The sequence below is a fragment of the Artibeus jamaicensis genome, unplaced genomic scaffold (assembly GCF_021234435.1).
Source record: "Artibeus jamaicensis isolate MK-2021 breed Jamaican fruit bat unplaced genomic scaffold, CSHL_Jam_final contig_723, whole genome shotgun sequence".
NCBI lineage: Eukaryota > Metazoa > Chordata > Mammalia > Chiroptera > Phyllostomidae > Artibeus > Artibeus jamaicensis.
In genome coordinates, this window is record NW_026521938.1 from 1,334,997 (window position 1) to 1,360,490 (window position 25,494).

At 47.0% G+C, this 25,494-nt stretch overlaps 2 protein-coding genes across 2 annotated transcripts; one reads left to right on the plus strand and one right to left on the minus strand.

Moving 5' to 3' along the window:
- Positions 1-637: 637 nt before the first annotated feature.
- On the minus strand, positions 638-13,053 carry ZNF550 (zinc finger protein 550). The gene is made up of 4 exons (XM_053672058.1): positions 11,656-13,053; positions 9,369-9,495; positions 7,417-7,512; positions 638-3,972 (listed from the first exon to the last, which is right to left on the minus strand). Exons 1-4 carry the CDS (start codon positions 11,668-11,670, stop codon positions 3,002-3,004), a joined length of 1,209 nt encoding a protein of 402 aa, XP_053528033.1. The 5' UTR covers positions 11,671-13,053; the 3' UTR covers positions 638-3,001.
- On the plus strand, positions 9,928-23,613 carry LOC119053159 (zinc finger and SCAN domain-containing protein 4-like). Its single transcript, XM_037150647.2, has 4 exons — positions 9,928-10,061; positions 21,573-22,056; positions 22,547-22,712; positions 22,803-23,613. Exons 1-4 carry the CDS (start codon positions 10,045-10,047, stop codon positions 23,543-23,545), a joined length of 1,410 nt encoding a protein of 469 aa, XP_037006542.2. The 5' UTR covers positions 9,928-10,044; the 3' UTR covers positions 23,546-23,613.
- The last annotated feature ends 1,881 nt before the right edge of the window (positions 23,614-25,494 follow it).

Below are 25,494 nucleotides of genomic sequence, written 5' to 3' on the forward strand. Positions count from 1 at the left end.
TACCCATATTGAGTTACCTGATCATGCTAACACTCTGATAATTCTGAATACTGTATGCTCTTAGGGAACACACACTGAAGGATTCACTTGTATGGAAGCAAAAATATTTCTGACGTAAACTCATTGTGCAAAAACACATCTGTGGGGCAAGAACGAATGATAAAGCAAAAGGTGCAAAACCAATTTGTTTAATTGGATTAAATTTATACAAGAATATCTTGTACTTTCAACTTTCCTGTAAGTTTGAGACCATCTGAAACATTTTAAATACAGAAATCAGTATGTTTCCCCACTTCACAGAAAATATCTGTCACGTTACAATTCAGAAGATGTATATGATAGATATAACTTCATGTTTGGCTTTTTTTTCCCAGTGTAGAATGGATTGTCCTTAACATCTTAAAAAGAATCTACAAAAAAATTCTACAACATACTCGACATAATGTTATTAAATATTTCCCCTAAGATCAAGGACAAAAGAAAAATTGGTATCTCATCTTGTCCTTCATTACTCCACAGGGACTACTTAGGGTTGAATGGCAGGAAAAAATATAAATACATATATGCATTAGAAAGGAAAACATAAACTCTTCTGACCTCTTCAAAAATATGTGCTAGAATAGTAGTATTCTTATCAGTTCAGATGTAAGTACACTGTGTTGTCATTTGCCTGTCCCCCCATGTTTTTCTTGACCCATTGTGGTCCGTTGTCTTTTCCATAGAACTCATCACCTTCTAACACAGTATGTAGCTTAATAACTTAGGAACATTGCTGATTGACTCTTTTCCTCAACTAGAATCTTAAGTTCTATGAAGGGAAAATCATCGTAATGTTTTATGCATGTGCATCTTATATAGCTAGAAAAATGCCAGTGCACGGAGTAAACGTCACCTTAACTTTATCCATTTGTACCACTCTGTTTTTCATTCTAACTGTACTACTTCACTACAGGTGCAGTACCCTGTGTGCTCTCAAGAAATGATCCCTGGCTGTGTAGCTCAGTTGGTTAGAGCATTGTCCTGATGTGCCAAGGCTGCAGGTTCTACCCTTCCTTAAGGCACATGTAAGAATCAACCAACAAATGCGTAAGTGAAACAACAAATTGATGTTCCTCCCCCTTGCTCTCTCCCTTCCTCTCTTCCTAAAATTAAAAATAAAAATTATGAATGGAAATCATAGCCTGAATGGTGTGGCTCTCAGTGGGTTGGGCATCCATCCTTCTGCAAACCAAAAAGTCACTAGATCCTCAGTTGTAGGCATGCGAAAGGCAATCGATCAGCGTTTCTCTCACACAGTATTACAATAAAAAATCAATATCTCCCTGAACATTGGATAATGACAGTACATGCCGCAATCTGCCAAAATCCTACCCAGTGGGCTTCCTGTAGGAGCCAGCACAGAACTGCCCTTATTGGCCCAAACGTACAGGCCAAGAGTTGTAACTAGAAAAATCCAAAATACTTGAGAATGTATAAACAAAACTGGTATCCATTCTAAAGAGTACCCACAAGCAAATATTTACCAACCAGTCTCACAAACTGTGGTCCCCATACAATGGCTTCCCCAAAGCAGTCACCTGGACTTTATTGCACAGCCCCTTCCAAGACCCTTTTCCTTTTTACCTGGCAGATATGTTTGGGCAGCCAGCACCTTGAACAGGCACGAAGAGGAACAAACTCCCAGTGACTGGGAAACCCCACAGTCCCACTCTTGGTGTTGACCGCCACAGGCATATAGGGTCCCACCAGAGTCACCACTGCTGTTACTGAATAGCGAGCAGGGTCGTGCTGTCTGCTGCCACCCTCTAGGCAAAATTCCAGAAGCAAAGGTTTCATGGTAAAGGAAGAGTCTTTATTTCAAAGCTACACAGTTTTGGAACAACAGTTTTCCACATGCATTAGTGTCTTAAGCCTGTCAGTTAAGGCTAAGTTTACAAACTAAACTTAGTTTGTAACTTAGTTAAAAAAACTTAGTAAATTGTAAACAATTTAGTTTACAAACTAAAACAAGATAGAGCCCTGGCTGGTGTAGCTCAGTGGATTGAACTTGGGCCTGGGAACCAGAGTATCGTTCGATTCCCAGTCAGGGCACATGCCTGGGTTGCAGGCCAGTTCCCAGCAGGGGATACACGAGAGGCAACCATATACTGATGTTTCTCTCCCTACCTCCTTCCTTTCCCCTCTAAAGATAAATAAATAAAATCTTTAAAAAGTTAAAACAAGATAGAAAAGCTACATAATTTTGGAAAAATGGTAGGCTTTTGCCTCGGAGCCTGTCCCTCTAGGACACCCAAAGAATAACCTTGCCACCCTCTGCCAACCTAGCCTGATTCTAGGCTGTACCGAGTTCCTTCTACTGTCCAAAATACCACCCGCAGGCAGCTGCAGCACAATAATCTGGGTATCTTCTCATCCAGGAGTCTTGGAGGAAGAGCCAGTCTCCACCCTCCTTTTATTCCTTGTTCCCAGGAGGCATTCAGCCTCTCTGCCTGCCCCACCCTAGTCTATTTACCATTATCTCAGACAACCTCCTCCTGTGACCTCCACCTTCTCTTTCCCAGAAATCTGATCAGATCTCTCTGTATCAAAGTGACCTGTCCCAGAAGGGTTGCTCACAATGACAATTATGTGACTCTCTGCTATAAAGTCTCAGATAGCGAGATTTTTCCTTTTGGCTTCAGACTGTCCTCCGTAGTTATATCCAGCCTGTCTCCCCAGTAAGTTCTCTGATGCTAACAGAGGCAGACCCACGGGTGACCCGCCTTCTCTCCTTTCTCTCCCACCGTGATGAGGGAGGGCTGACCTTCAGCTCAAGGTACAGTCACTGCGTTCACAGGGCTTCTCACCAAGGCAGCTTCTTGTGCATTTCAGAGCTGACAAAAATCCCCCTCCAACATCTTTGCACTGAAGGAGATTCTCCTCCCACGTGGATCCCCTTAACGGACCAGGAAGGAGCACTGAGCGAGGCCTTTCTCCAGCCCCTGCACTGGCAGGGCTTACCTCAGGTGTGGACCCGCTGGTGCTGCAGAAGGTGGGACCTGCGCTTGAAGGCCTTCCCGCACAGGCTGCATTTGTAAGGCTTCTCCCCCGTGTGGATGATGGAGTGCTGCAGCAGGTATGTGCTGCGGTGGAAGGCCTTCCCGCACTGCGCGCAGACATATGGCCGCTCCCCCGTGTGCACGCGCCGGTGCTGCAGGAGCTCCGAGCGGCAGCGGAAGGCCTTCCCGCACACGGCACACTCAAACCGCTTGGCCCCAGTGTGCACAGTGTAGTGCTGGGTAAGGTGCTCTCTGTTGCTGAACGCCTTCTCGCAGTCCTTGCACACAAAGGGCCTTTCCCTGCTGTGGGTCCTTTTGTGCCGAATGAAGGTGGAGCGGTGGCTGAAGGCCTTCCCACACTGGGCACACTCATAGGGCTTCTCCCCAGTATGGATCGGGTGGTGCTGCACCAGGTAGGACCGGCGCTTAAAGGCTTTCCCACACTCTGGGCAGGTGTAGGGCTTCTCCCCGGTGTGGATGAGGTAGTGCCGGATGAGGGTGGAGCTCTGACTGAAGGTTTTCCCACACGCATTGCACTCATAGGGCTTCATCCCTGTGTGAACCCGCTGGTGGCGAGCAAGGTACCATTTCCTGCTGAAGCCTTTCCCGCACTGCTTGCATTTGTAGAGGTTCCTCCCCCCGCGGATCCTGGGGTCTTTCCCTGGTCCCCGGGAGACTCTCTCCTGTAACATCCTAGAGTGCAGACTGTCATCTGTCCCCAAACCGTTATCTTCAAGGCTCCTTTTCCCACGATGGGTCTCCTCCTGGTGGTCTGTCTCTGGCCTCACTTCCAATAGTCCTTCCTGTTCCCTGGCTTGCTCCAATCTGGAGTCCCTTGACGATTCCAGAGTATGGCTTCCTTGGAGCAAGGCTCCCTCACACAAAACAGGCTGAATGGTGCTTGGCTCTCTGGTCTGAAGTTTTGCTCCATCACCTGAAGAAAATCCAAGGCACAGAGGGTGACTTTTAGTGATGCAATTTGGAAGAAATACAGGCAATGGCTCAGTGGGCAAGTGAAGACAATAATGCCACCTCTGGTGTCTGCTGTGTTTTCCTGTCCCTATAATCTAGGTTTCCAATGACCTTTTATGGTCCTTCTACCCTTGACATCATTAAAGGGAAAATCTGGACAGCAGGCTGGACCAAGGGACACAGGACCTGTCATGGAGACCCCTCCTCATAGTCCAGAGTAGGGGAGAGCAGTTTTGATAACACTGGCGGGGGTAGGGGAGGAATGTGCTCCAGGATTTGAGGTTGACGTCTCTTAGTGCTGTATTGGCAAATGGTACCTAACAAGACTGGGAAGAAAAAGAGGTCACCTTCCTAGAGGTGGTGTCCCTGAGCTGGGTCCTGATGGAGAAATCAGAGTTGCCAGGAAGAAGGAGGGGCACTGGGTTGAAATGGGGAGATTCACCCATGAAAGAGGAAAAGCGCACCAGATACCTGGTGAAGCCAACAGCAAGGGCTGATTTCAGGAGAGGGGACAGAGGGACATGCAGGCCGAATAGTATGAGACGGGTTTCTGCTCTGTGAGGCAATCAGTGTGCTGGTTTAAGAGTGAGGCTCTGAAACCAGAACGCCTGGCTCCCCCCAAGCCCCCACCTTTGTCCAGTGAGCTGATCTTGGATGGATGTCTTTTGCCTGTAGGTCATACTTTCCTCATCTGAGAAACTGATGAGGAGACAGCTTCCCAGGCTGCCATGATGATTAAAGGAGAAGAGTGTTCAGCATGGTTCTTGATGCGAGTGTTCACTAAACTGGGTGTCATCATCCTTGTTCTTCATGACAGTTCATTTTACATGTCAACTTGGCCAGGGTGTCATGCTGAGCTGTTTGGTCAGACACCAGTCTAGATACTGCTGTGAGGTAGTTTTTGAGTGTGATTAATATTTAAATCGGCAGACTTTTGAGAAAAGCAGACAACACTTCATAATTATGTGGCCTTACTTCCAAAAACCCTTCCCGATCCCTAGCTTGCCACCCAGTTTAATGGCCTTATGACTGAGCCCCCCAGGGAGGAAAGGAATTCACCTGCAGACTCCAATCTGCAACACCCACTCTTCTGCCTCGCAAGACTTCAACGTTGCTTTGCCCTCACAATTGCAAGAGCCCACTCTTTAAAATAAAATTCACGCATTCCGTTGGTTCTGATTCATTGAAAAACCCTGACTAATCCAGGGTGGAGCTGAAGTAGGTTTATAGTTGTTCATATGGAAAATACAATAATTAGTAAGTAATAGTACAAGAATAAACTGCACTTTGCGTACTCATAGCTGTGAACCTTCTGCCCCGCCCTGCATGGCCCTCTCGCGGTTGCTGTGGGCAGTGAGGAGAACAGCAGGGCCATCAGCAAGAACAATCATATTCTACAAGCCAAGGACAGGGGCCTCAGTAGAAGCTAACCCTGCCAACACCTTGGTCTTGGACTCCCACCCAGCCCCATGAAATGTGAGAAGATAAATTTGTTGTTCAAGGCGCAGGCATGTGCACGCATGCGCGCGCACACACGCGCGTGCACACACACACACAACATTAAAAAAAGAAAAGGCATAAAATCAATCCACAGAGACAGTGGAGACCACCGCAGGAGAAGCTACAGACAAGGCTGGGGTACCAGGAACCTGCCACAGTTCTGGAAGTATTCTAAATGCTGACTGGGGCAGAGTACATTTTAGTTTGTACATATGTAAAAACTTAGGCTGAGCCCTTCAGATTTGTGTACATCACTGTACACTTCCCATATAAAAACAGTGACGTAAGGAGAGTTTAAAGAATAGGTAGGAAGTCAAGTGTGTATGTCTTTCCCAGAAATGAGACAACTTCTAGGAACTTGGCTTTATAAGTAGAGTCCATGTTGGTTGAGGCTTTCGTAGACCTAAAAACATTTGTGTTCATCTTCTTTTTCCCCAAGTGAAGACACCCTGAGCATGTTACATATTGAGCAGAGAGGATGAAAACAGACAAGGCAAAAAAACAAGTGAAAAACCAAGTTCCCAAGAAGGCAAAGGTGTGGTGTGGGCTCACCAGCTGTGACTGCAGGTAAGACGCCCTCCACAGAGGATGAGAAGGGAAGGCACAGGTGTGAGGCGGACACCGATGAGCCTTTGGGGACTGAGGACCAGGAAGCAGAGCCCATCACCTTTACTTTTAACATGACGTTGATAATGTGCTAAGACCCCAGTGACACAGGAAGCAGTGAGGATTTGGAGCATGTCTGAATGGCTGCAGGGGCTGGTGCAGGAGGAAGAGTAGATGGAGACCTGCTGAGGGGTCTGGCATCATCCAGGTGACATGTGATAGGTGAAAGTGGTGGAGGTGACAAATTCAGGAGACATCGATAATGTCAATGGGCCGGAGTGGGGAGGGGCGGCTGCTGGGTTTGATGGAGACGGAGGTGATGAGATGCTTCCTGTCTCACCTGTTGGGATGGCAGGACCTTCTCTGAACTTGGAGGTAGGAAGGAGTGGGCATTCTCGTAAGTGTCTTCTAAGGTCGGATGAGCCTCAGACTCTTGAGGGGAGGTTGGGGGTGGCACCTGGAATGGAGGGCTGAGTGTGGGGATGGCCACAGACACTCACAGGCTGGCTGAGCAGCCTGAGGGCCACCAGGGAGGACACGCCATAGCTCACAGTGGCTGACTCCAGCTACATTCAGAGCGCGGATGTGGACCAAACGTCACCTTGCTGTTTCTTAGGGCAAACAGGACAGGAAGATACAGGGCAAGGGGCTGATTCTGAGTGTCTACAGGATGATGGATGAATGGATGGAGAAGGCGGGAAGGAGTGTGATGGAGAGCGATACGGTATAGATCGTACTTTCAGGGAGAAGACCGGCCCCTGTTCCTTTGGGTCCAGAAAGAAATGTGCAGAATCCCTATCACTCACGATTAATGTAAACAGGCCAGGCACTGCACTGGCATCTCACTACGACCTCCACCCACTCAGTCATTCAGGAACCGTGACCACTAGTTTTCTGAGAGTAGGCTGAGCCGATCCAGACCCAGCTGCTGGCTCTGCTCCTGGAACACACCGCTACCTGCACTCCCCAGTCCTGAGCGCCAGTGTGGCCGAATGCCCAGATCTTGTCCACAGGACGTGTGCAAGTGCAGCACGTGTGCACGCCAGGTGTGACTACCCACCCCCGCCCCATTTCCCCTCTGCTAACTGCAGTACGACAAAGTAACCTCAAAGCTACATGGTGACACTGGAAGGTGCCTGGGTCTCCATAACACTGTGGCTCATGGCTGACCTGCTGAAACGCACTACCTTGATGTGAGAGAAACAACCAGAAGCCCCAGGAGGTCACAGAGAGTTTCACACAGGAGTTTAGAGGCAGTGGTATTCTGAAGGCTGCTGTGATCTCGCCTTGTTGCTCCTACCTGGACAGGTGCCCCGTGGGGGGCCTCTCTTCACCGTCCGTAGCTCTTGTCCGTGCTCCAGCAGGTGGACCAGCTCTGGCCTGGGAACGGGATGCCCTGTGAATGGAGAAAGAAACCAGACATGGGTGTTCTGCAGAGAAGGAAGCCCCTCCAGCGTACCTGGCACTCCATGACAGGATAAGCTGCTGCTCCCAAAGTAAAAAAGAAACTGATGTGTGCCCTGGACACCAAAGGGACAAACCCCACTCCTGGGCTGCAGCTGCTGTGGAGAGTGGCGCCATCTGTCCCCACAACAGCACTGCCCTTGAGCTTCACCAGCCAAAGCCAAGATGGTTCAGGTGCACACCACTTTCCCATACAGCCAGGGGGCACCAGGAAAGGGAGCCCACCTAATAATCCACCTAAGTCCCTGGTTCTTCAGAACCACCAAGGGAGGCATGATTCTAGTCTCAGCTGAAAGAAACCCGATCACTTTGGGTGAGGCCCAGGCATCAGTATTTGTGCAACCCCCAGTAGGCAGGGGACCTGGGCCGGATCTGCATTCTAAAGAGAAGGCTGGGAATCCTGTGTGGGAGGAGAGGGCTGAGCAAGGGGCCCACTGCCTCGGTCATAGCCACGGCCTCCAACATCCCTGTCCGGACACATCAGGGGCCATTCCAGAAAAAGGAACAGAGAGAACCTTCACACCACTGCGTTACGTGCCACCGAGTACATCTTAGCAGAAGCCAAAGGGTTCTGTGAAGAAGCCCATTCACACAGGTCTTGGCCACAGTCAGTGACGCGTGCTGTGTGCCTGGCACCAACCTCAGGGAGGGGGCAGGACAAAAGGTGGCGCAGACATCCCCTGGCTCTGCCAGCTGAGCCCACTCCCACCTCAGGGCCTTTTCTCACGTTGGTTCCTCCACTTGGAATGCCCGCCTCCCCCACTCCCCCCAGTGAGCTCAGCCTCCAACTTACTTCCCTCAGATGCCTTTCTGCAAGCGCCCAAGACAGGTTATGACCCCTGGTTACAAACTCCTAAATCCTCCTCTGTTTTTTTTCTTCTACAGCTCATCACAATTCACCTGAGAACTGATGTCTCCCTTCCCACAGTGTGCCGTCATCATTACTGATGGTTTCCTGTTAAACTGACTCACTTTTCATTGTTCTTAAATGTTTTATTCTAAAAGGAACCCTGGTTTTCTCTAGCAAATGAAAAATGTCGATTTCATGTCCCACAACAGAAGATTACCATCAAAACACAGCAATGAAATCAAAACCGTGCCACTAAGTCCCAGGGAGCTTGTGTAGACGCTCAGAGCTGGGAGCTGCAGGCTGCTTGCTCCCTTGAGAAGAGTAATTAGTCACGACGAGAGGTCAAAAAGACTCAGCACCGATGAGACTTTCTCTTGACAATGACCAGCATGTGGGGCAGAGAAGGTGAGAGGACCAGCTTTTTCAGGGCGTCCACCCATGACACTCCCAGACACCTAAATCATCCGCTGAGTGGCTGGGTCTCAGGAGACATGACGATCATGCAGATGCCAGGGGCCTGTGTACCAAGGTTGTGTTGTTTAGAGGACCCCTGGGTGGCACTGATGACAAATGCCATGTGGGAGTCTGCCTGATTTAACCTCTTCTGAGAATAGCGCATCTCGCCGGGCCTTGCTAACTGGGGACACTTGACCCAACCAGGTTGGGCCGGTCAGCTGTCCCTTCCTGTGCAATCTGGGATACAGACCTCAGACGGGCCTGAGTGTGCTGGACACCGGGGTGGGGGTGGGGGTCCAGAAGGACACTGTTTCTACCCAGCGATCCCTGATGTAGACACAGGCAGACCAGGCAGCAAGAGGAGGGAGGGATCAGGAAACTGCAGGGACTATCAGAAAAAGAGAAGGTGGCTTCTGTGACCTTCTTGACCAGCCAGAAATCGATGGTGGGGTCCCCCACAGGAATGAGAGGTGAGCACTCACCCAGAGACACCAGGATCCTGCAAGTCTCCAGCATCACCTCCTGGTACAGGGTCCTCTGAGTCGGGCCCAGCAATTCCCACTCCTCCCGGGTGAAGGTCACAGACACATCCTTGAAGGTTACTGGTGCCTGGAAAGTCAAACACAGTAGCATCATCATGTGCCCTGGGGTTGTGAGATGAGATCAGAGTCTGTCACTTAGTCACTGGTGAAGGTACAGAGAGACCCAGGCCTTGATCACCAAGGCCTTCTGAGGGCTGAGCTCTGCTGGGTGCAAAGGAGGGGAGGAGGAGGCCTGTGGACATAATGCAGCTGTGGCCGAGAGAAAAGCCCGACCTGGGGAACCCACTGCAGGTGCCATTCCCATGAGGACTGTGGAGCACACAGTGAGTGTTTTGGTGGAAATGAGCATGATGATCATTTCAGCAACAGAAACAGCAGCAGCCGACCTCTGGAGACCTCGCTGCCCACCTTCCCCAGGCTGAGAACTTCACATGCCGAGGCAGAGACTGTCCCAATCTCCGGAGCCGGACTCCCAGGACTGAATCAGACTACTGACTCCGAACGTGAGAGGGCATCACCTCACCTCTCTAAGCCTCAGTTTCCCATCAGTGCAGTATCGTACCCATCACACCAAGCAGCTCTAAGAACTGAAGGGGAAGCGTTCACTTGGCAAACAATGGGGAACCTACCCAGGTGAGTGTTCAGTGCATTTTGTGACTTTTACTAATCTTCCCACGGCCCATGAGGTAAATGCCATTATCACCCTCATGTCACAGTCAGCAGCTTGGAGCTCTGGCAACTCTAGAAGGCCACCCGCAATCTAACTATTAAGGACCAGAGGTGGGTTTTAAACATCTGACAAAAAATGGCAAAGAGCTGGAGCCAGGGGTACCTTAGCTAGAACTAAAACAGCCAGGAAAAGACTAACCTAAGAGGTGACACAGATGCACAGGAAGGGTGTAGAGACCTGGGGACTGGGCCCCAGAGAAAGAAGAGTGCAAGGGCAAAGACTGCTGAATGGGCAGGACTTTAACAAGCTCAAGGCTGCCTGGGTGGATGCCCTGAGCAAGGTAAGAAGAGCAGAGGTGGTCACAGGGCACATTTAGGAGAGCCCTGCAGATCACAATGGGCAGTTTTTATTAATTATAAGAGTGATGGGAGCCCCTGAGGGGGTGACCCATTCATTCTTTCAACCCTTTACCCAGTACCTTTGACAAGCCCAGGCTGTTCTAGTCTTGGCATAGAGCAGCAACAGGAGCTCACCGTCCGGGCCTGGAAAAAGGACCTAACAAAGCAGCTAAAGAAATGACTAAGTCAACCTCAAAGGGTCCTAAAAATACCAAAGAAAAGAAGGGAGAGGAGACTGAGGAGATCACAGTCCACTTTAAGTTGAGCAACACGGAAAACCTCTTTCCGGAAGGTGTGCTGGAGTGCGAGGCTGACATAAAGTGAGACAGGGCGCCTAGGGACAGGAAAAGAGCCAGTAAGACAGGTCCTGACAGTGATCCGGCTCTGATGGGGACACTCAGGATGTCTGACAGTTACCTGGGGACTCTTGTGCATTTGCGTCCAAAGGAACATCACACTCCTGCACATTAACATTACTGAACATTTCAATGGGATCCCTTCTCAAACCCAACTGAATGTCCTGAATAGGAAAACAGATTCTTTGCATCAGTGGAAAGTCAGTTCCACGTGCTGAAAGCCAAAAGGTAAACTTGCCCTCCTGGCTCCCAGCTGCCTGTCAGTTTCTGACCTTGCATAACTGCAGTTCCGACGCGCTACGCCTACCTCTCCCCTACGCAGCCTAGTTTGTGGGGGCTGCCGGCGCGGGAGGCATCTCCGAGGAAGCACAGGTCCAGGCTGAACACTGGGTGCATCTCACCCATGTGTCCTTTCTATTTCCCTCAATCTGGATGAAAAACCGTCAGTATCGCTACTATTTCATACCTGAGAAAACAAGCTCAGAGTAGCGAGGGTGTTGTTCAAGGTCACAGCCTCCGTTAGGGGCGCAGCCGGACCCACGAGGAGGTCTCCAAGGCCCGCGCTCCTCCTGGCGTGCTACACGATGCACGCGACGTGAGGTCCGGGGAGTTCCTGACGCTGCATGACACTTCCATTCGGTATCCCATTGGGAGCAGAAACAGGACTCGACCCCAAGCAATCCCTGGACAGGACCCGGAGCCGAGAGAGACTCAATCCCGGGGGCACGACGGCTGGAACAAGGCCAGTAGTCACCGGACCCGCCATCCCCAGAGGTCCAGGGGCCCGGGGCCGGTCCACTCACCTGCACCGATGCCATCAGGATAGGCGAGGGCTCCGGGGCCCCGCGGGGTCAGCGAAACGTCCCCCAGATCCCACGAAGGCGCGGCAGTGGCCGTCTAGCTCGGATCCCACAGATAGCCACGATGTTTTCAGACACCCAGCTGGATGTATCGGAAGTTCCGCCCCTGCCAAACAAGGGCCCCCACGCTCCTTCCGTTAATAACCTCGACCGGGCACTCAGCCTTCTGGGTAATGTAGTTTTTTTCCCCTGCATCGGCCCAAGCGAGGTAAGCTCCTCCCCTACTAGGAGCTAAGCTTCAGGAAGCCCGGGGAGGAAAGCTAGTATAGGCTCCAGGCAGGGAGGACCTTGGGATATTCTCAAAGGGGATGTACCCAGATACCCCGGTTGTATGTACACGTCCTAATAATAGCCCTTCTAGGGGTCCTCTCTCTCTGGGCTCTCTTCCTGATTGTTTGAGCCCCATCCTTTGACACTGATCCCTTCTGCCCCCTGTGGTGGAGTGCGATGTCCTTATAAGAGACCTTCAAAAGTCCCCTTGCCCCTTCTCCCAAGTGAGGATCCACAGAGAAGGAGACTGTCAGGCTGTCAATGAACGTGGAAGAGGGCTCTCACCAGACAGCAAATCTGACAACTTGATCCTGGATATTGAGCCTCCAGAACTGTGAGAAGTAAATTTCGGTTACATATAAGCTACCAGTCTAGTATATTTGTTTATAGCAGCCTGAACAGACTAAGATAGACAACAATTCATTTTAAAAATCTTAAAACTTAACTTAAAACCTGGCTGGAGTAGCTCAGTGGATTGAGTGCGGGCCTGAGAACCACACTATCGTTGTTCGATTCCCAGTCAGGGCACATGCCTGGGGGTGCAGGCCAGTTTCCAAAAATTCCCAGCAGGGGGCGCATGAGAGGCAACCATACATTGATATTTCTCTCCCTCCTTCCTTTCTCGCTCTAAAGATAAATTAAAAAATTTAAAAAGTTAAAAATAATATGTATGTACCATCCCATTAAAATAAAACACTCAATCTCCCTGAGTCTCAGTGCCTTCATCCCCTTTCCAGTCTAACTCTGGGGAAACTTGAAAAACAAAAACGTGTAACTACCTGACATTGAAGGTAAAACTCCTCTCACCCTGACATTTCAGGTAGGAATGCTTCTGGTTCAGTCGCCCCTGCGCATTTTTACATGGCGGCCCCTCAACCCGTCATCCTCTCCCACCTCCGTCACACGGAGTCACCCAGGAGCACCTACGACCATGGGTTCTCGTGAATAGCGCCCTGCCCCCAAGGTGGAGTTCGGAGAGCTGAAGGGGAAAGGCCTTGCACTCACTTCAGCCAGGCCCCTCGGGGTGGTCTCCGCCATCGTACTCTAGGGGAGCCCTTCCTGAGAGACCAAATGGTGAGCAGTGGCCACTTTAGAATATATGCGAAAACGCTCTGCTTCTGGGCCTTCAATTGGTTGCACCGAAATGACGCGCGGCACAAAGCATTGTGGGTGATGTAGTTCCCCTAGCGCCATTAACGTCCTGTTTCTGGGTGTTTATTGGTTACACGTGAGCCTCTTCTGTTCTAGCGATTCCCAAATCTCGGAAAATTAGCAAGTTTGTGACACTCATGTATGACACATAGTTTGACCAGAGTTTATGTTACTAATGTTAATTTTTACATTCCCACTTAGCGTGAATGTTGTTAGATTTCACTGCGGAAATGGGAGTGTGGTTAATGATGGTTTCTTGCTCCAGCCCAGTGGACTTACTACTCTTTTGTAGTAAGTATTAGAGAGCTGGAGGGTGAAGATGCCATCAGAGATCCATCAACGGGCAGATCTTATCCAATCATGTCTTTAATTCCAACACTGACCCCAGTCCCTATATAAAAGGGAGGAGCCTTGGGAAATCACGTCAGATGAACCAGTTCAGTCAGCCAGTCAGCAGCTCAGTGTTTGATCCAGGATTACCCAGTTGGAAGTTCGGTCTTTTCAAAGAGGTGAGTTTCCAGAAAGAAAGAATAATTTCTAGTTTTGCTCTTGTGTTTTGTGCATGTGCGCGGAATTTTGTGGTGAAGATTCCGAGGTACAAAGATATGCGGCCTTTTCAGGAAAGGAGTATCGTCTACCTTGAACTGCTCTGGCCTAAAAGGGCTTAATGTTGTGGATTCTGTGTAAAGGCCTGGCCTGATAGTTTTCCTGAAAAAGTGTTTGTATGGCTATGTGGGCTTGTTAATTGTATGTTTCTAGTAATTCATTTTTATGGCTTCTTGGGAAAGTGTTGGTCTGTGGCCTACTGTGGTGGGGGTGGGGGCTAAAATTCAAAGCTACTAGCTGAGCCTTAGTCAAACATTAACTCACTGAGCTCCACCGACAACTCCGGGAACTGGGTGTGTTTAGAACCCTGTGACATTGATGGCTCCCGGTGGGTACCTGGTCTGGGTCAGACAGCTGGTTCTACATTGGAAACCTGGGAGTCTAGTTTTTAATGCCAAGGTTTTTACCACAATGTTTCACAGCTGTGTCCCTGTGGGATGTCTGTAAATGTGACCAAGTGGTGGTCTGTGTGCATCTGGAGTAGTCCTGAAAAGAATTTGTGGGGAGGGCCAGAGAAAGAGTGGGGCACAGAAAAATAAAAAAGGCCAGTATACCTGGAAGTAGAGAACCAGCACAACACCTAAGGTGGGGGGAGGGGTGAGACCAGGCCTAGGCAAGGCCCCTAGTACCTGGGAAGGACTCAGTACTTTTCCCTCAGGGCAAAGGAGAGAGCAACTCGCAGGATTTAAGAAGATTAGCATTAATCAGATTGAGGTCACCTGGAAGTTTAAAAGAGAAGACTGTTGCATTTTCTCTGGGATCCTTTGGGATTCATCTTTGCATGTTATTAATGGGGTAAAGTTGCTTAATCGTATCAGACAACCAGGTGAGATTAATTAACAATAAATATTAAACAACTAATTGGTTCCTTTTCTGGGCCCACGTAAGACTCCCACGGTTCCCTCATTCTTTCTGTTTTTATGTTATGAAACTAAAAAAGGCCCTTGCCGGGTGGTTCAGTTGGATGGAGCGTTATCCCAATATGTCAAGATTGTGCATTTGACCCCTGGTCCGGGCACATGATAGTCAGCCAATGAATGCATGAATAAGTGGAACAACAGAAATCAATCCTTTTTCTCTGTCTCTCTCTTTCTTTAAAATCAATAGTAAATTTTTAAAAAATTCACCCTGGCCCAATAGCTCAGTTGGTTAGAGAGTCATCCTGATACCACAAGGTTGCAGGTTCAATATTGGGTCAGGGCACATACAAGAATCAACTAATGAATCCATAAGTAAGTAGAACAACAAACCAATGTTTCGCTCCCTTCCTTTTTCTCCCTAACATCAGTTTTGATAAAATAAAATAAAACATAAATGGAAAGATTTAACTTTGACAAAAGTAGTGAAGCAGAAAGAAATGTTCTCAAGGAAAAGTAACTCCAAGGAGGAAAGAACACAAAATGGTGAAGGAAAGTTTCCTAAGAGATCATAGGACTAACAGAAGTAGCTGCAATGGACAGACACATGTCTGTGCCTGAATTAGAGTTTTCAGCACAACTCATTTGCATGGATTTCAGCCCATCTCTTCTTATTCGTTTTTCTTTACTTCTTCTAATACTAGATTTTCTTACATTAATTAAAAGAATATAAGCCCTGGCTGGTGTAGCTCAGTGGATTGAGCGTGGGCCTCTGAAGCAAAGGATCATGGTTCAATCCCAGGCAGGGCACATGCCTAGGTAGCAGGCCAGTTCCTAGCAGGGGACACATGAGAGGCAACCACACATTGATATTTCTCTCCCTCTCTCCTTCCCTTCCCCTCTCTCTGAAAATAAATAAATAAAATATTTAAAAACAAAGAATATACTGTACACCATTCATTGCTTTCATTGAATGGCATCAAGTCAGTGTTATATTTTTCACAAACCCAATAACTGTGTATGTCTTCATCTCTATTGGGACACTGTTTTCTCACTGTATTTGTTAATCTTCATGCCATTAGGATACTATCTTCAGTATTAGCAGAGGTCGAAAAATTGACTTGTGCTAATTATCTGGTGGTGTAAACCCTCTAAATTTTTTCTTCAGAAATATCTTATTTAGCCCTGGCTGGTGTGGCTCAGAGGATTGAGTGCCAGCCTGTGATACAAAGGGTCGCTACTTCGATTCCCAGTCAGAGCACATGCCTAGGTTGCAGGCCAGTTCCTAGCAGGGTACACAAGAGGCAACCATGCGTTGCTGTCTCTCTCCCTCTCCATCTGTCTAAAAATAAAAGTAAATAAAATTTAAAAGTGCTTTTTTAAAAAATATATTTTATTGATTATGCCATTACAGTTCTATTTCCCCTCTTCATTCCCCCTACCCTGTACACCCCTCCCCCACCATTCCCGCCCGTTAGTTTATGACCATGTGTCTCAAGTGCTTTAGATTCTATATTTCCCCTACTAGTCTTGCCCTCCCCCCTATCTATTTTCTACCTACCGTCTATGCTACTTATTTTCTGTACCTTCTCCTCCTCCCACTCCCCTGTTGCTAACCCTCCATGTGATCTCCATTTCTATGGTTCTGCTCCTGATCTAGCTGTCCTCTTAGTTTGCTTTTGTTTTAGGCGTGGTTGTTAATAACTGTGCCTTTGCTGTCTTTTCACTGTTCATGTTTCTTTAACTTCTTTTTCTTAGATAAGTCCCTTTAACATTTCATATAATAAGGGCTTGGTGATGATGAACTCCTTGAATTTGATCTTATCTTGGAAGCACTCTATCTGTCCTTCCATTCTAAATGAAAGCTTTGCTGGATAGATCAATCTTGGTTGTAGGTCTTTGGATTTCATGAGTTGGATTACTTCTTTCCAGCCCCTTCTTGCCTGTGTAAGGTCTCTTTTGAGAAATCAGCTGACAGTCTGATGGGAAGTCCTTTGTAGGTGACAGTCCCCTTATCTCTTGCTGCTTCTAGGAGTCTCTCCTTCATTTCAATCTTGGCTAATGTAATTATAATGTACCTTGGTGTGTTTCTCCTTGGGTCCAACTTGTTTGGGACTCTCTGAGCTTCCTGTATTTCCTGGAAGTCTATTTCCTTTGCCAGATTGAGGAAGTTCTCCTTTATTATTTGTTCAAATAAGGTTTCCACTCGTGGCTGTTCCTCTTCCCCTTCTGGTACCCCTATAATTCAGATGTTGGAGCATTTAACGATATCCTGGAGGTTGCTTAGCCTCTCCTCATTCTTTTGAATTCTTGTTTCTTCATATTTTTCTATCTGGTCATTTTTTTAAAAAATATTTTATTTATTTATCTTTAGAGGGGAAGGGAAGGAGAGAAGGAGAGAAACATCAGTGTATGGTTGCCTTCTGTGTGTCCCCCCCTGGGAACTGGCCTGCAGGGAACTGGTCCGCAACCCAGGTATGTGCCCTGACTGGGAATCAAACCGCGATTGTCTGGTTCGCAGGCCCGCGCTCAATCCACTGAGCCACACCAGCCAGGGCACTGTCTGGTCATTTTTTTTCTTCCTTCTGGTCCACTCCATTGATTTGAGTCCCAGTTTCCTTTCCATCACTATTGGTTTCCTGTGCATTTCCCTTCATTTCAATTAGTTTAGCCTTCATATGTCCCTCTAATTTGTGACTAAAATCAACCAGTTCTGTGAGCATCCTGATCACCAGTGTTTTGAACTGTGCATCTGAAATTTTGGCTGTTTCTTGGGCGCTTAGAGCTATGGGCTCTGGGGCTCTGAATTCTTCTCGAGCCATATTTTTGTCTGTTTGCACCTGTTATGTGTATGAGGAGGGGAGCCTTAGGTGTTCACCAGGGCGGGACAACTCAGTCGCTGGGTTATGACGCTGTATGTGGGGGCGGGGTCAAAGAGGGACAATAGCATTCCCCTCTGCTGCTTCCTGTCGCTGGGGCCTGCGCAGTCAGTCTCACTGTTCGCTTCTTTGGCCGGTTTATCTGCGTGTGAATGTGTGACCGGGGTCAGCCTGCAGCCTTGTGCCATTAGTGGGTCTACCCACTGCTAGTCCACACCTGGGATCCGCCCACGGCTGCCTGCATGCCTGGGTTGAGCCTGGATCACGTGCCTGGGTCAGTCCGGTGGATCTTTCCTACACAACCCCTCTTCGCTGCTGACTTTGCCCCTCTTACCAGTCTGGCTGAAAGGTTCGTTGTTGTCAGACTTCCATATAGTTCAATTTTCTGTGGTTTTGCTGTGTTTTTATTGCTAAAACTTTGTTGTTTTTAAACTTGGTTGTGCAAGAATGCACGGTGTTTCCACCTATGCCTCCATCTTGGCGGAAGTCCTTGATTTTGGCATCGTGAACTGTATCAGGCACCTTGCTATATTCACCCAGTCTAATATGTATAAAATATTTTGGATTTTTTCTTTAGACAAAATTAGACCATCTATAAATAGTAGTTGACACATTTTCTGATTTTATTACACTGGTTTAGGTACCAGACAGATGTTGTACAGATTGATAATGGGCTTCCATCTTTGAATCTCAAGGACAAAACATATAAGAATAATTTTTTTCTGTAGTTACTCTGTTTCTTGTATACTAAATGTCTTTCTCAGCATTGCATAGTGACTTTCTTGAGCATATTTAATATATCTACTAAGATACATTATGTTCATTCCATTCTGATACAAAGGTAAATCATACTGCTTTTTGAAATTTAATCCAACTTGCATATAAAGATAAAACCTGTCTATTCATGAGTGTTTTCTTTATGTATGACTGGGTTTGATTTTCAGATATTTAATTTAGGATTTTTGTGTCTATACTGGTGAGAATTATTGGCCACTATTGTTCCTTTCCATAATGTACTTGTAAGGATTTATTATCAGGAAATCTGATTAATTAACTCCATTAATTAAAAGAGGATTATCTCTGCTCTCAGAGAATTCAGGTAAGAATTAACATTATTTCTTTCTTTTTTTAAAAAAATTTTTTATTGATTATGCTGTTACAGTTGTTCTATTCCCCCTTTCATTCCCCTCCACCCTACCCCCCCATCCCCACCATTACCCCCCCTTTAGTTTATGACCATGTGTCTCAAGTCCTTTAGATTCTATATTTCCCATGCTATTCTTGCCCCCCCCCATCTATTTTCTATCTACTGTCTATGCTACTTATTTTCTGTACCTTCTCCCCCCTTCTCCTCCTCCCACTCCCCTGTTGCTAACCCTCCTTGAGATCTTCTTTTCTATGTTTCCACTCCTGATCTAGCTGTCCTTTTTAGTTTGCTTTCATTTTAGGTGTGGTTGTTAATAACTGTGCCTTTGCTGTCTTTTCACTGTTCATGTTTCTTTAACTTCTTTTTCTTAGATAAGTCCCTTTAACATTTCATATAATGAGGGCTTGGTGATGATGAACTCCTTGAATTTGATCTTATCTGAGAAGCACCTTGTCTGTCCTTCCATTCTAAATGAAAGTTTTGCTGGATAGAGCAATCTTGGTTGTAGGTCTTTGGATTTCATGAGTTGGATTACTTCTTTCCAGCCCCTTCTTGCCTGTAAGGTCTCTTTTGAGAAATCAGCTGACAGTCTGATGGGGACTCCTTTGTAGGTGACTGTCCCCTTAGCTCTTGCTGCTTCTAGGATTCTCTCCTTCATTTTAATCTTGGCTAATGTAATTATGATGTGCCTTGGTGTGTTCCTTCTTGGGTCCAACTTGTTTGGGACTCTCTGAGCTTCCTGGATTTCCTGGAACTCTATTTCCTTTGCCAGATTGGGGAAATTCTCCTTTATTACTTGTTCAAATAAGTTTTCCACTGGTGGCTGTGCCTTTCCCCCTTCTGGTACCCCTATAATTCGGATGTTGGAGCATTTAAAGATGTCCTGGAGGTTCCTAAGACTCTCCTCATTTCTTTGAATTCTTGCTTCTTCAATCTTTTCTGTTTGGGCATTATTTGCTTTCTTCTGGTCCACTCCCTTGATTTGAGTCCCAGTTTCCTTTTCATTGCTATTGGTGTCCTGTGCAATTCCATTCATTTCAATTAGTTTCGCCTTCATATATTTGTCTAATTTGTGGCTATAATCAACCAGTTCTGTGAGGATCCTGATGACCAGTGTTTTAAACTGTGCGTCTGAGAGTTTTGCTATTTCTTCATCGCTTAGATCTATGGGCTCTGGGGCTTTGAGATCTTCTAGTGACATTTTTGGTCTGTTCTGGCCCTTTAAGTGTGAGAAGCGGCGCCTTGGACTCCCAGGTCACTGGATTGTGACGCTGCATGTGGGGGCGTGGTCAGAGCGGGGAAATGGCGACCCCCTCTGCTGTTTCTCACAGCTGGGTGAGGATTAGTGTCTTAGGGGGTTCACCAGGGCCGGGCCACTCAGAGTCGCTGGGTTATGACGCTGTATGTGGAGGTGGGGTCAGAGCGGGGAAATGGCGGCGCCCTCCACTGCCGCTTGCCGCGGGGACCCGCTGGGACCGGTCGAACCGCCCACTCCCTCGCCTGTCCGCCCGCGCACAAATGCGTGACCACAGTCAACACGCAGCACTGCTCCCCCACTGTCTCCGCCGAGGTCCTTGCCTGGTTGCTCGCTCAGTGGCTCACTAGGTCCAACCCTGCGCCTGGATTCCGCGCGCCTGAGTCCGTCTGACCAAGTTTTCCTGTGCAACCCCGCTTCACCAGCCGCTGGTTTCACCCCTTACCGGTCAGGCTGAAGAATTTGTTGTTAACGGACTTGCGAAAAGTTCAATTTTCTGTGTTCTGGCTGTGTTTTCTGTTGCTAATATTTAGTTGTCTCTAAACTTGGTTGTGTGAGAAGGCACGGCACATCCACCTATGCCTCCATCTTGGCGGAAGTGCTGTATATTTCTTTCTTAAATATCTTATAAAATCCACAAGTGAAATACTGTGTTTTGCCTTCTATAATGTGCACCCACTTTTTGTGCATTGTATATGAGATTATTGTACTTATAGTAATTATACCCATGTATAATGAGCATCCTTATTTTTCCCTAAAAATATTGACAAAACAGTATGCATAATACACAACAAAATATGGTGATCTGAGCCTGAAATTTGTGGGGGCGACTTCTCTCATGAGTCCCCCTGGTGCCACAGACAAGCATGAGTGAATAAATGTGGCGGAGAGATGCTGAGATCTGTTTGGGGTGGAGAAGGTAGGCTGTGGCCAGTTTCTCAGGGGAGACAAAGGCCTCGAGTGTCTTTCTTCATAGCCTTTTATTGAGTTGTAATACACAAGAATACAGGGCGGCAAGGATCAAACAGTAGATAACATTACAAAGAGATCTGAGGGCTTCAGAGTCTGAGCCAGTGTCTGTCAGGAAGAGAATTGCAGAAACTTTGGGAGATATACTCATTTCCTCTGAGACCCTTATCATATGAATGGAAGCACTCTTAGTAGAGCAGATTTCACAGGTTTATCAGTAAGTCTTGGTGATGCCAGATTTTCCCCAGGACACACTCTAGCAAGGCAAGGAGTTGTACCTCTCCCCAACAGGTATTCAGGCTTAAGGGGATTAGAGCCAGGAGGTGCTTCTCCCAGAGGACATGGGGACTCGGGCTTTTACAAAGCTAGGGGGTGAGAGTCCATTGCTTTTTGTTGCAGCCCCCCCCCCAAGTCCTTCCATGAAGGCCTCCCAAGTGATTGATCCAGTCTGCCTTAGGTTGCCCCCCACTGTGAGGGGTCTTACCTGTCATTGACTTCCGACCAAGCTTTGGGGGCAGGGAGAGGAACTGAGGCAGCATTTGCTACCAGGGACAGGCTTTGTCTCCTGCGGCTCGAATTCCAAAGGTCGTCTCTCGCCCTTAGCCACAGGGGTAGAGATATAATTCCTAAAACTAGGCAGAGTGGTCTACTACAGAAATTTATCTTTTCTTTAAGTATGCCGATGACAATTAAATACATGTCTCTCATCTCTCTCTTATTTCTAGCTCACAGTCTTTTAGACATCCAGCACTATCAACACAGGTGTTCAAGAACAGAATCCTAAAAGTTGAGTCTCTGAGAAATATCGCAAGAATGGATTTAGACCTCAGCACTTCATTTTTCTGTGAATCATATGAGGATGACTGTAAGTCAGAAAATGTGGACTTTATACCCAGCCAAAGACCTGCTCTCCAACAGGCAGATGGGGACCCTGGGTTCCAGAACACTCAGCTCAGCCCATTTCAGAACAGCACTAACTTGCGTGCAAGGCAGGAACTGCAACAAATTTCTGAGTCATTTCACTCATGGCTGCAGCCAGAAAAACACAGCAAAGATGAAATTATTTTTCAAGTGGTCCTGGAACAGTTCATGATCAATAGGCACTGCAGTGACAGGTCTATGTTGAAGGAGAAATGGGAGGCAAGTGGCAGAAACCTGGAGACATTCATGGAAAGTCTGAATGATGATTGCATGAGGACCCCTGGCTTGGTGAGTGGAGGGTTCTGACCCCTGGGGGGAGGGGCAGAAGGGAGACAGAGTAATTACAATCTGTTGGGGGAGCCCAAAGTAGAGAAAGAGTTACTGTACACCTAGTTATTAGTCCTCACGAGGGGAATCTACCATCCTAAGTAAGCAAGAATAAAGAAGTCTTTTAGGCATTAATTCAGTGGGACATAGAAAAGCCAACATTAATTTCTTGTGATTTTCATTGGTGAGGTGGTAGGAGGACTCACTGAGAGACTGTCACTTAAGCAGAAACTCAAGGATGAGGAGAAATGCCTGAACATGAGCTGGTTTTTCCCTCAGAAAGCCTGGGTCTTTTTTCATTAGGAATGAAGAAATTACATTTAAATATAATGCGAGTAGAGCTATGGGCAGAACAAAGAGGAGTAGGATCCCACAGTATAGAGATTTGGGAAGACTGACTGGGTAGGTTTCCCACACTGTAGACCCCCTTTTTTCTTTTTTTTTTAAACAGGTCCACGTTCACATGCAGGGACAGGAAGCCCTTTTTTCTGAGAATATGCCCTTAAGAGAAGTCATTGTTCATTTAACAAAACAATTAGCAGCAGGAACCCCAACAGTGGCAAACATGGGGACACCCTTCTGGACTGCCTACAGTGGTTATCTGCAAACAGGACAAGGTGAGTGAGGGGGGCCCAGGGACCAGAGGGATGTGCCATGTAAACTCTTTCTTGGATACAATTTGCTCAGTCACTTCTTTATACTCACAGGAGATGAGGATAAAGAAAATGGTGGCAACATTTTGAAACCTACTGAAGTAAATGACAATATTACTGGTGAAGGCCTTCAAATACCTCCCCTGCTCATTATCCAGGGAGAGAACTATCCTGGGCCTGGTGAGGGCGATGATTCTTTGGAGAATCCACACAGCTCCAGAAGAGTGAGTCTAAGCCCCTCTAGGTCCGATGAAGGGTCCCCAAAAGGACCCCGTAATCAGGATGTCCTCATGGAGGTGGGACCAGCATTTCTCTCCAGGCTGCACCAGGTCACCCCTGAACCGGATCCTACCCATCAGAGTAATGCCGGAAGCTCCACATGCGGGGTACTCCAAGGAAGGTCCCGCAAAGCCCAAAGATCACACCAATGTGACAAGTGTCCCAAGATCTTTAGATATTTCTCTCGCTTAAAAGTCCATCAGAGAAGACACAATAATGAGAGGACTTTCATTTGTGCCGTGTGTAACAAAGGCTTTGTCCAGGCCTCGGATCTACACGTGCATCAGAAGATTCATACAGAAGAGAAGCCTTTCAGGTGCAGTACCTGTGCCTGGTCCTTCACCCACAGAACCAACCTTCTGGCTCATGAGAGAATCCACACGGGAGAGAAGCCCTACGTGTGTTCTGTGTGCCAGAGATGCTTCCGCCAGTCATCCACCTACCACCGCCACCTGAGGATGCACCAGAGAACGATCTTCAGATGTGTTTCCTCCACATTCGAAGCTTCCTCTGGATAGTGCATATGAATATGCCTGCGAGTATGTATATTTCCATAGTACTTCTCTATTTAGAACATATTCTCTAACTTCTCAATCATATCTTCCATTCATTATCTCCCCCTCTAAAATGTAAGTTTAAGGAGGGAAGGGAATTTCTGTTTTGTTCAGCAAAATGTCTCGGGTGCCTACAGAGTGGCTGACACGTTTTAAATGACCAATAAATACCTGTAGAGTGAATGAAAGTATAATGTTTGCATTGTTTACTTTTTAAAATCCAGGAAGGTGTCCCCTGTGAAAAGACAGTGAGCTCCAATACCAGGATACGAACTCTGCCTGCTACCCAGTCCTCTGTCCACACACTTTATTTTCATGGATCCACAGGCACCTAAAACCGTGGGGAGGGGAGGTGGGAACTTGGGGATAGGCCTTGGCCCATGAAAAGGAATCAATATATTTAAATGATATAATAATTTCTTTCATCCACTGGAAATATCAATAGCTAAATGCAATATGAATATGACTGGACTGGAAGTTGCAGAATGCTATTTTATGAACAGATACCATAAAACTCCAGTGTTTTCCATCCATATGTTTCAAAGATGACAAGTATGGTGGGGGGAGGTGAAGGAGCTTATTTGCCCAACTAGTTTGAAGAGGCAGTTTAGAGAAAAAAAGGATTCTGTGCAGCCTGGAGGCAAAAGCACATGTGCTGGTTATTCGGGATCCGTTTGCAAACTGGTGTCCACTAGGAACTGGGGCTCCATCCCACCGAGAAACTGAAAGGTGCCATGAAGAAATGGCTTGAATCATGGAAGAGAGCAATGTGCCAGGTAAATTGGGACATTTCCCTGTTTTCATCTATGCATTCATAGAAGGGAGGACTATTGGGTTGCAGATAAGGCCGTAGTGTGTGGAGAAGCTGCCTGCCTTCTGGAGCTGTATCCAAGAGTTTTATTCTTTTTAAAAAAAAAAAATTATGAAATTTATTGGGATTACGTTGGTTAATGAAATTATATAGATTTTAGCCCTGGCTGGTGTAGCTCATTGGATTGAGCGTGGGCCTGAGAACCAAAGGATTGAGGTTCCATTCCCAGTCGGGGCACATGCCTGGGTTGCAGGCCAGTTCCCAGCAGGGGATGCATGAGAGGCAACCATACATTAATGTTTCTCTCCCTCTCTCCCATTCCCCTCTAAAGATAAGTAAATAAAATCTTAAAAAAAAAACCCTCCAGATCCATCCATGCTGTCTCAAAATATAACATTTCCTTATTTTTATGACATAGTAGTATTCCATTGTGTAAATGTACCCCTGCTTTTTTATGTTCATTGATTTTAGAGGGAGAGGAAGGGAAAGGGAGAAGCATTGATCAGTTGCTTCCCATACCCTCCCTCAACGAGGACTGAACACATAACCTAGGTATGGGACCAAGGACTGATTCCCATAACCGGGAATCAAACTCCCAACCTTTCAATGTAGGTAACTTCACTCCAGCCAACTGAGCGACGCTGGCCAGGGTGTACACTGCTTTTTGATCCATTCATCTACCGATGGGCTCTTGGGATACTTCTAAATCTTGGCTATTGTAAATAATACTGCAATGAACATAGGGATGCACATTTTTTTTAATTAGTGTTTCAAGTTTCTCCAAATATATTCCAGAAGTGGAGTCACTGGGTCATAAGGCAGTTGCATTTTTAATTTTTTGAGGTAATTCCATACTGCTTTCCACAGTGGCTGCACCAGTCTGCATTCCCATCAACAGTGGACAATGGCTCCCTTTTCTCCACATCCTCACCAGGAGTAGTTTGTTGATTGATTGATAGCCATTCTGGCACATGTGAAGTGATATCTCAGTGTGGTTTAATTTTCATTTGTATATTTACTGACTGAACATTTTTTCAGATGCATGTTGGTCTACCGTATTTCTTTTTTTAAAAAATATATTTTATTGATTATGCCATTACAG

Excerpts from the sequence above, each read along its gene's own strand:
- LOC119053159 (XM_037150647.2), top strand. Across the intron at positions 22,057-22,546 it reads GCATGAGGACCCCTGGCTTG|GTCCACGTTCACATGCAGGG; the intron begins GTGAGTGGAGGG and ends TTTTTTAAACAG. Across the intron at positions 22,713-22,802 it reads TTATCTGCAAACAGGACAAG|GAGATGAGGATAAAGAAAAT; the intron begins GTGAGTGAGGGG and ends TTATACTCACAG.
- ZNF550 (XM_053672058.1), bottom strand. Across the intron at positions 7,513-9,368 it reads CAGGATCCTGGTGTCTCTGG|GGCATCCCGTTCCCAGGCCA; the intron begins GTGAGTGCTCAC and ends CTCCATTCACAG. Across the intron at positions 3,973-7,416 it reads CCCACGGGGCACCTGTCCAG|GTGATGGAGCAAAACTTCAG; the intron begins GTAGGAGCAACA and ends GATTTTCTTCAG.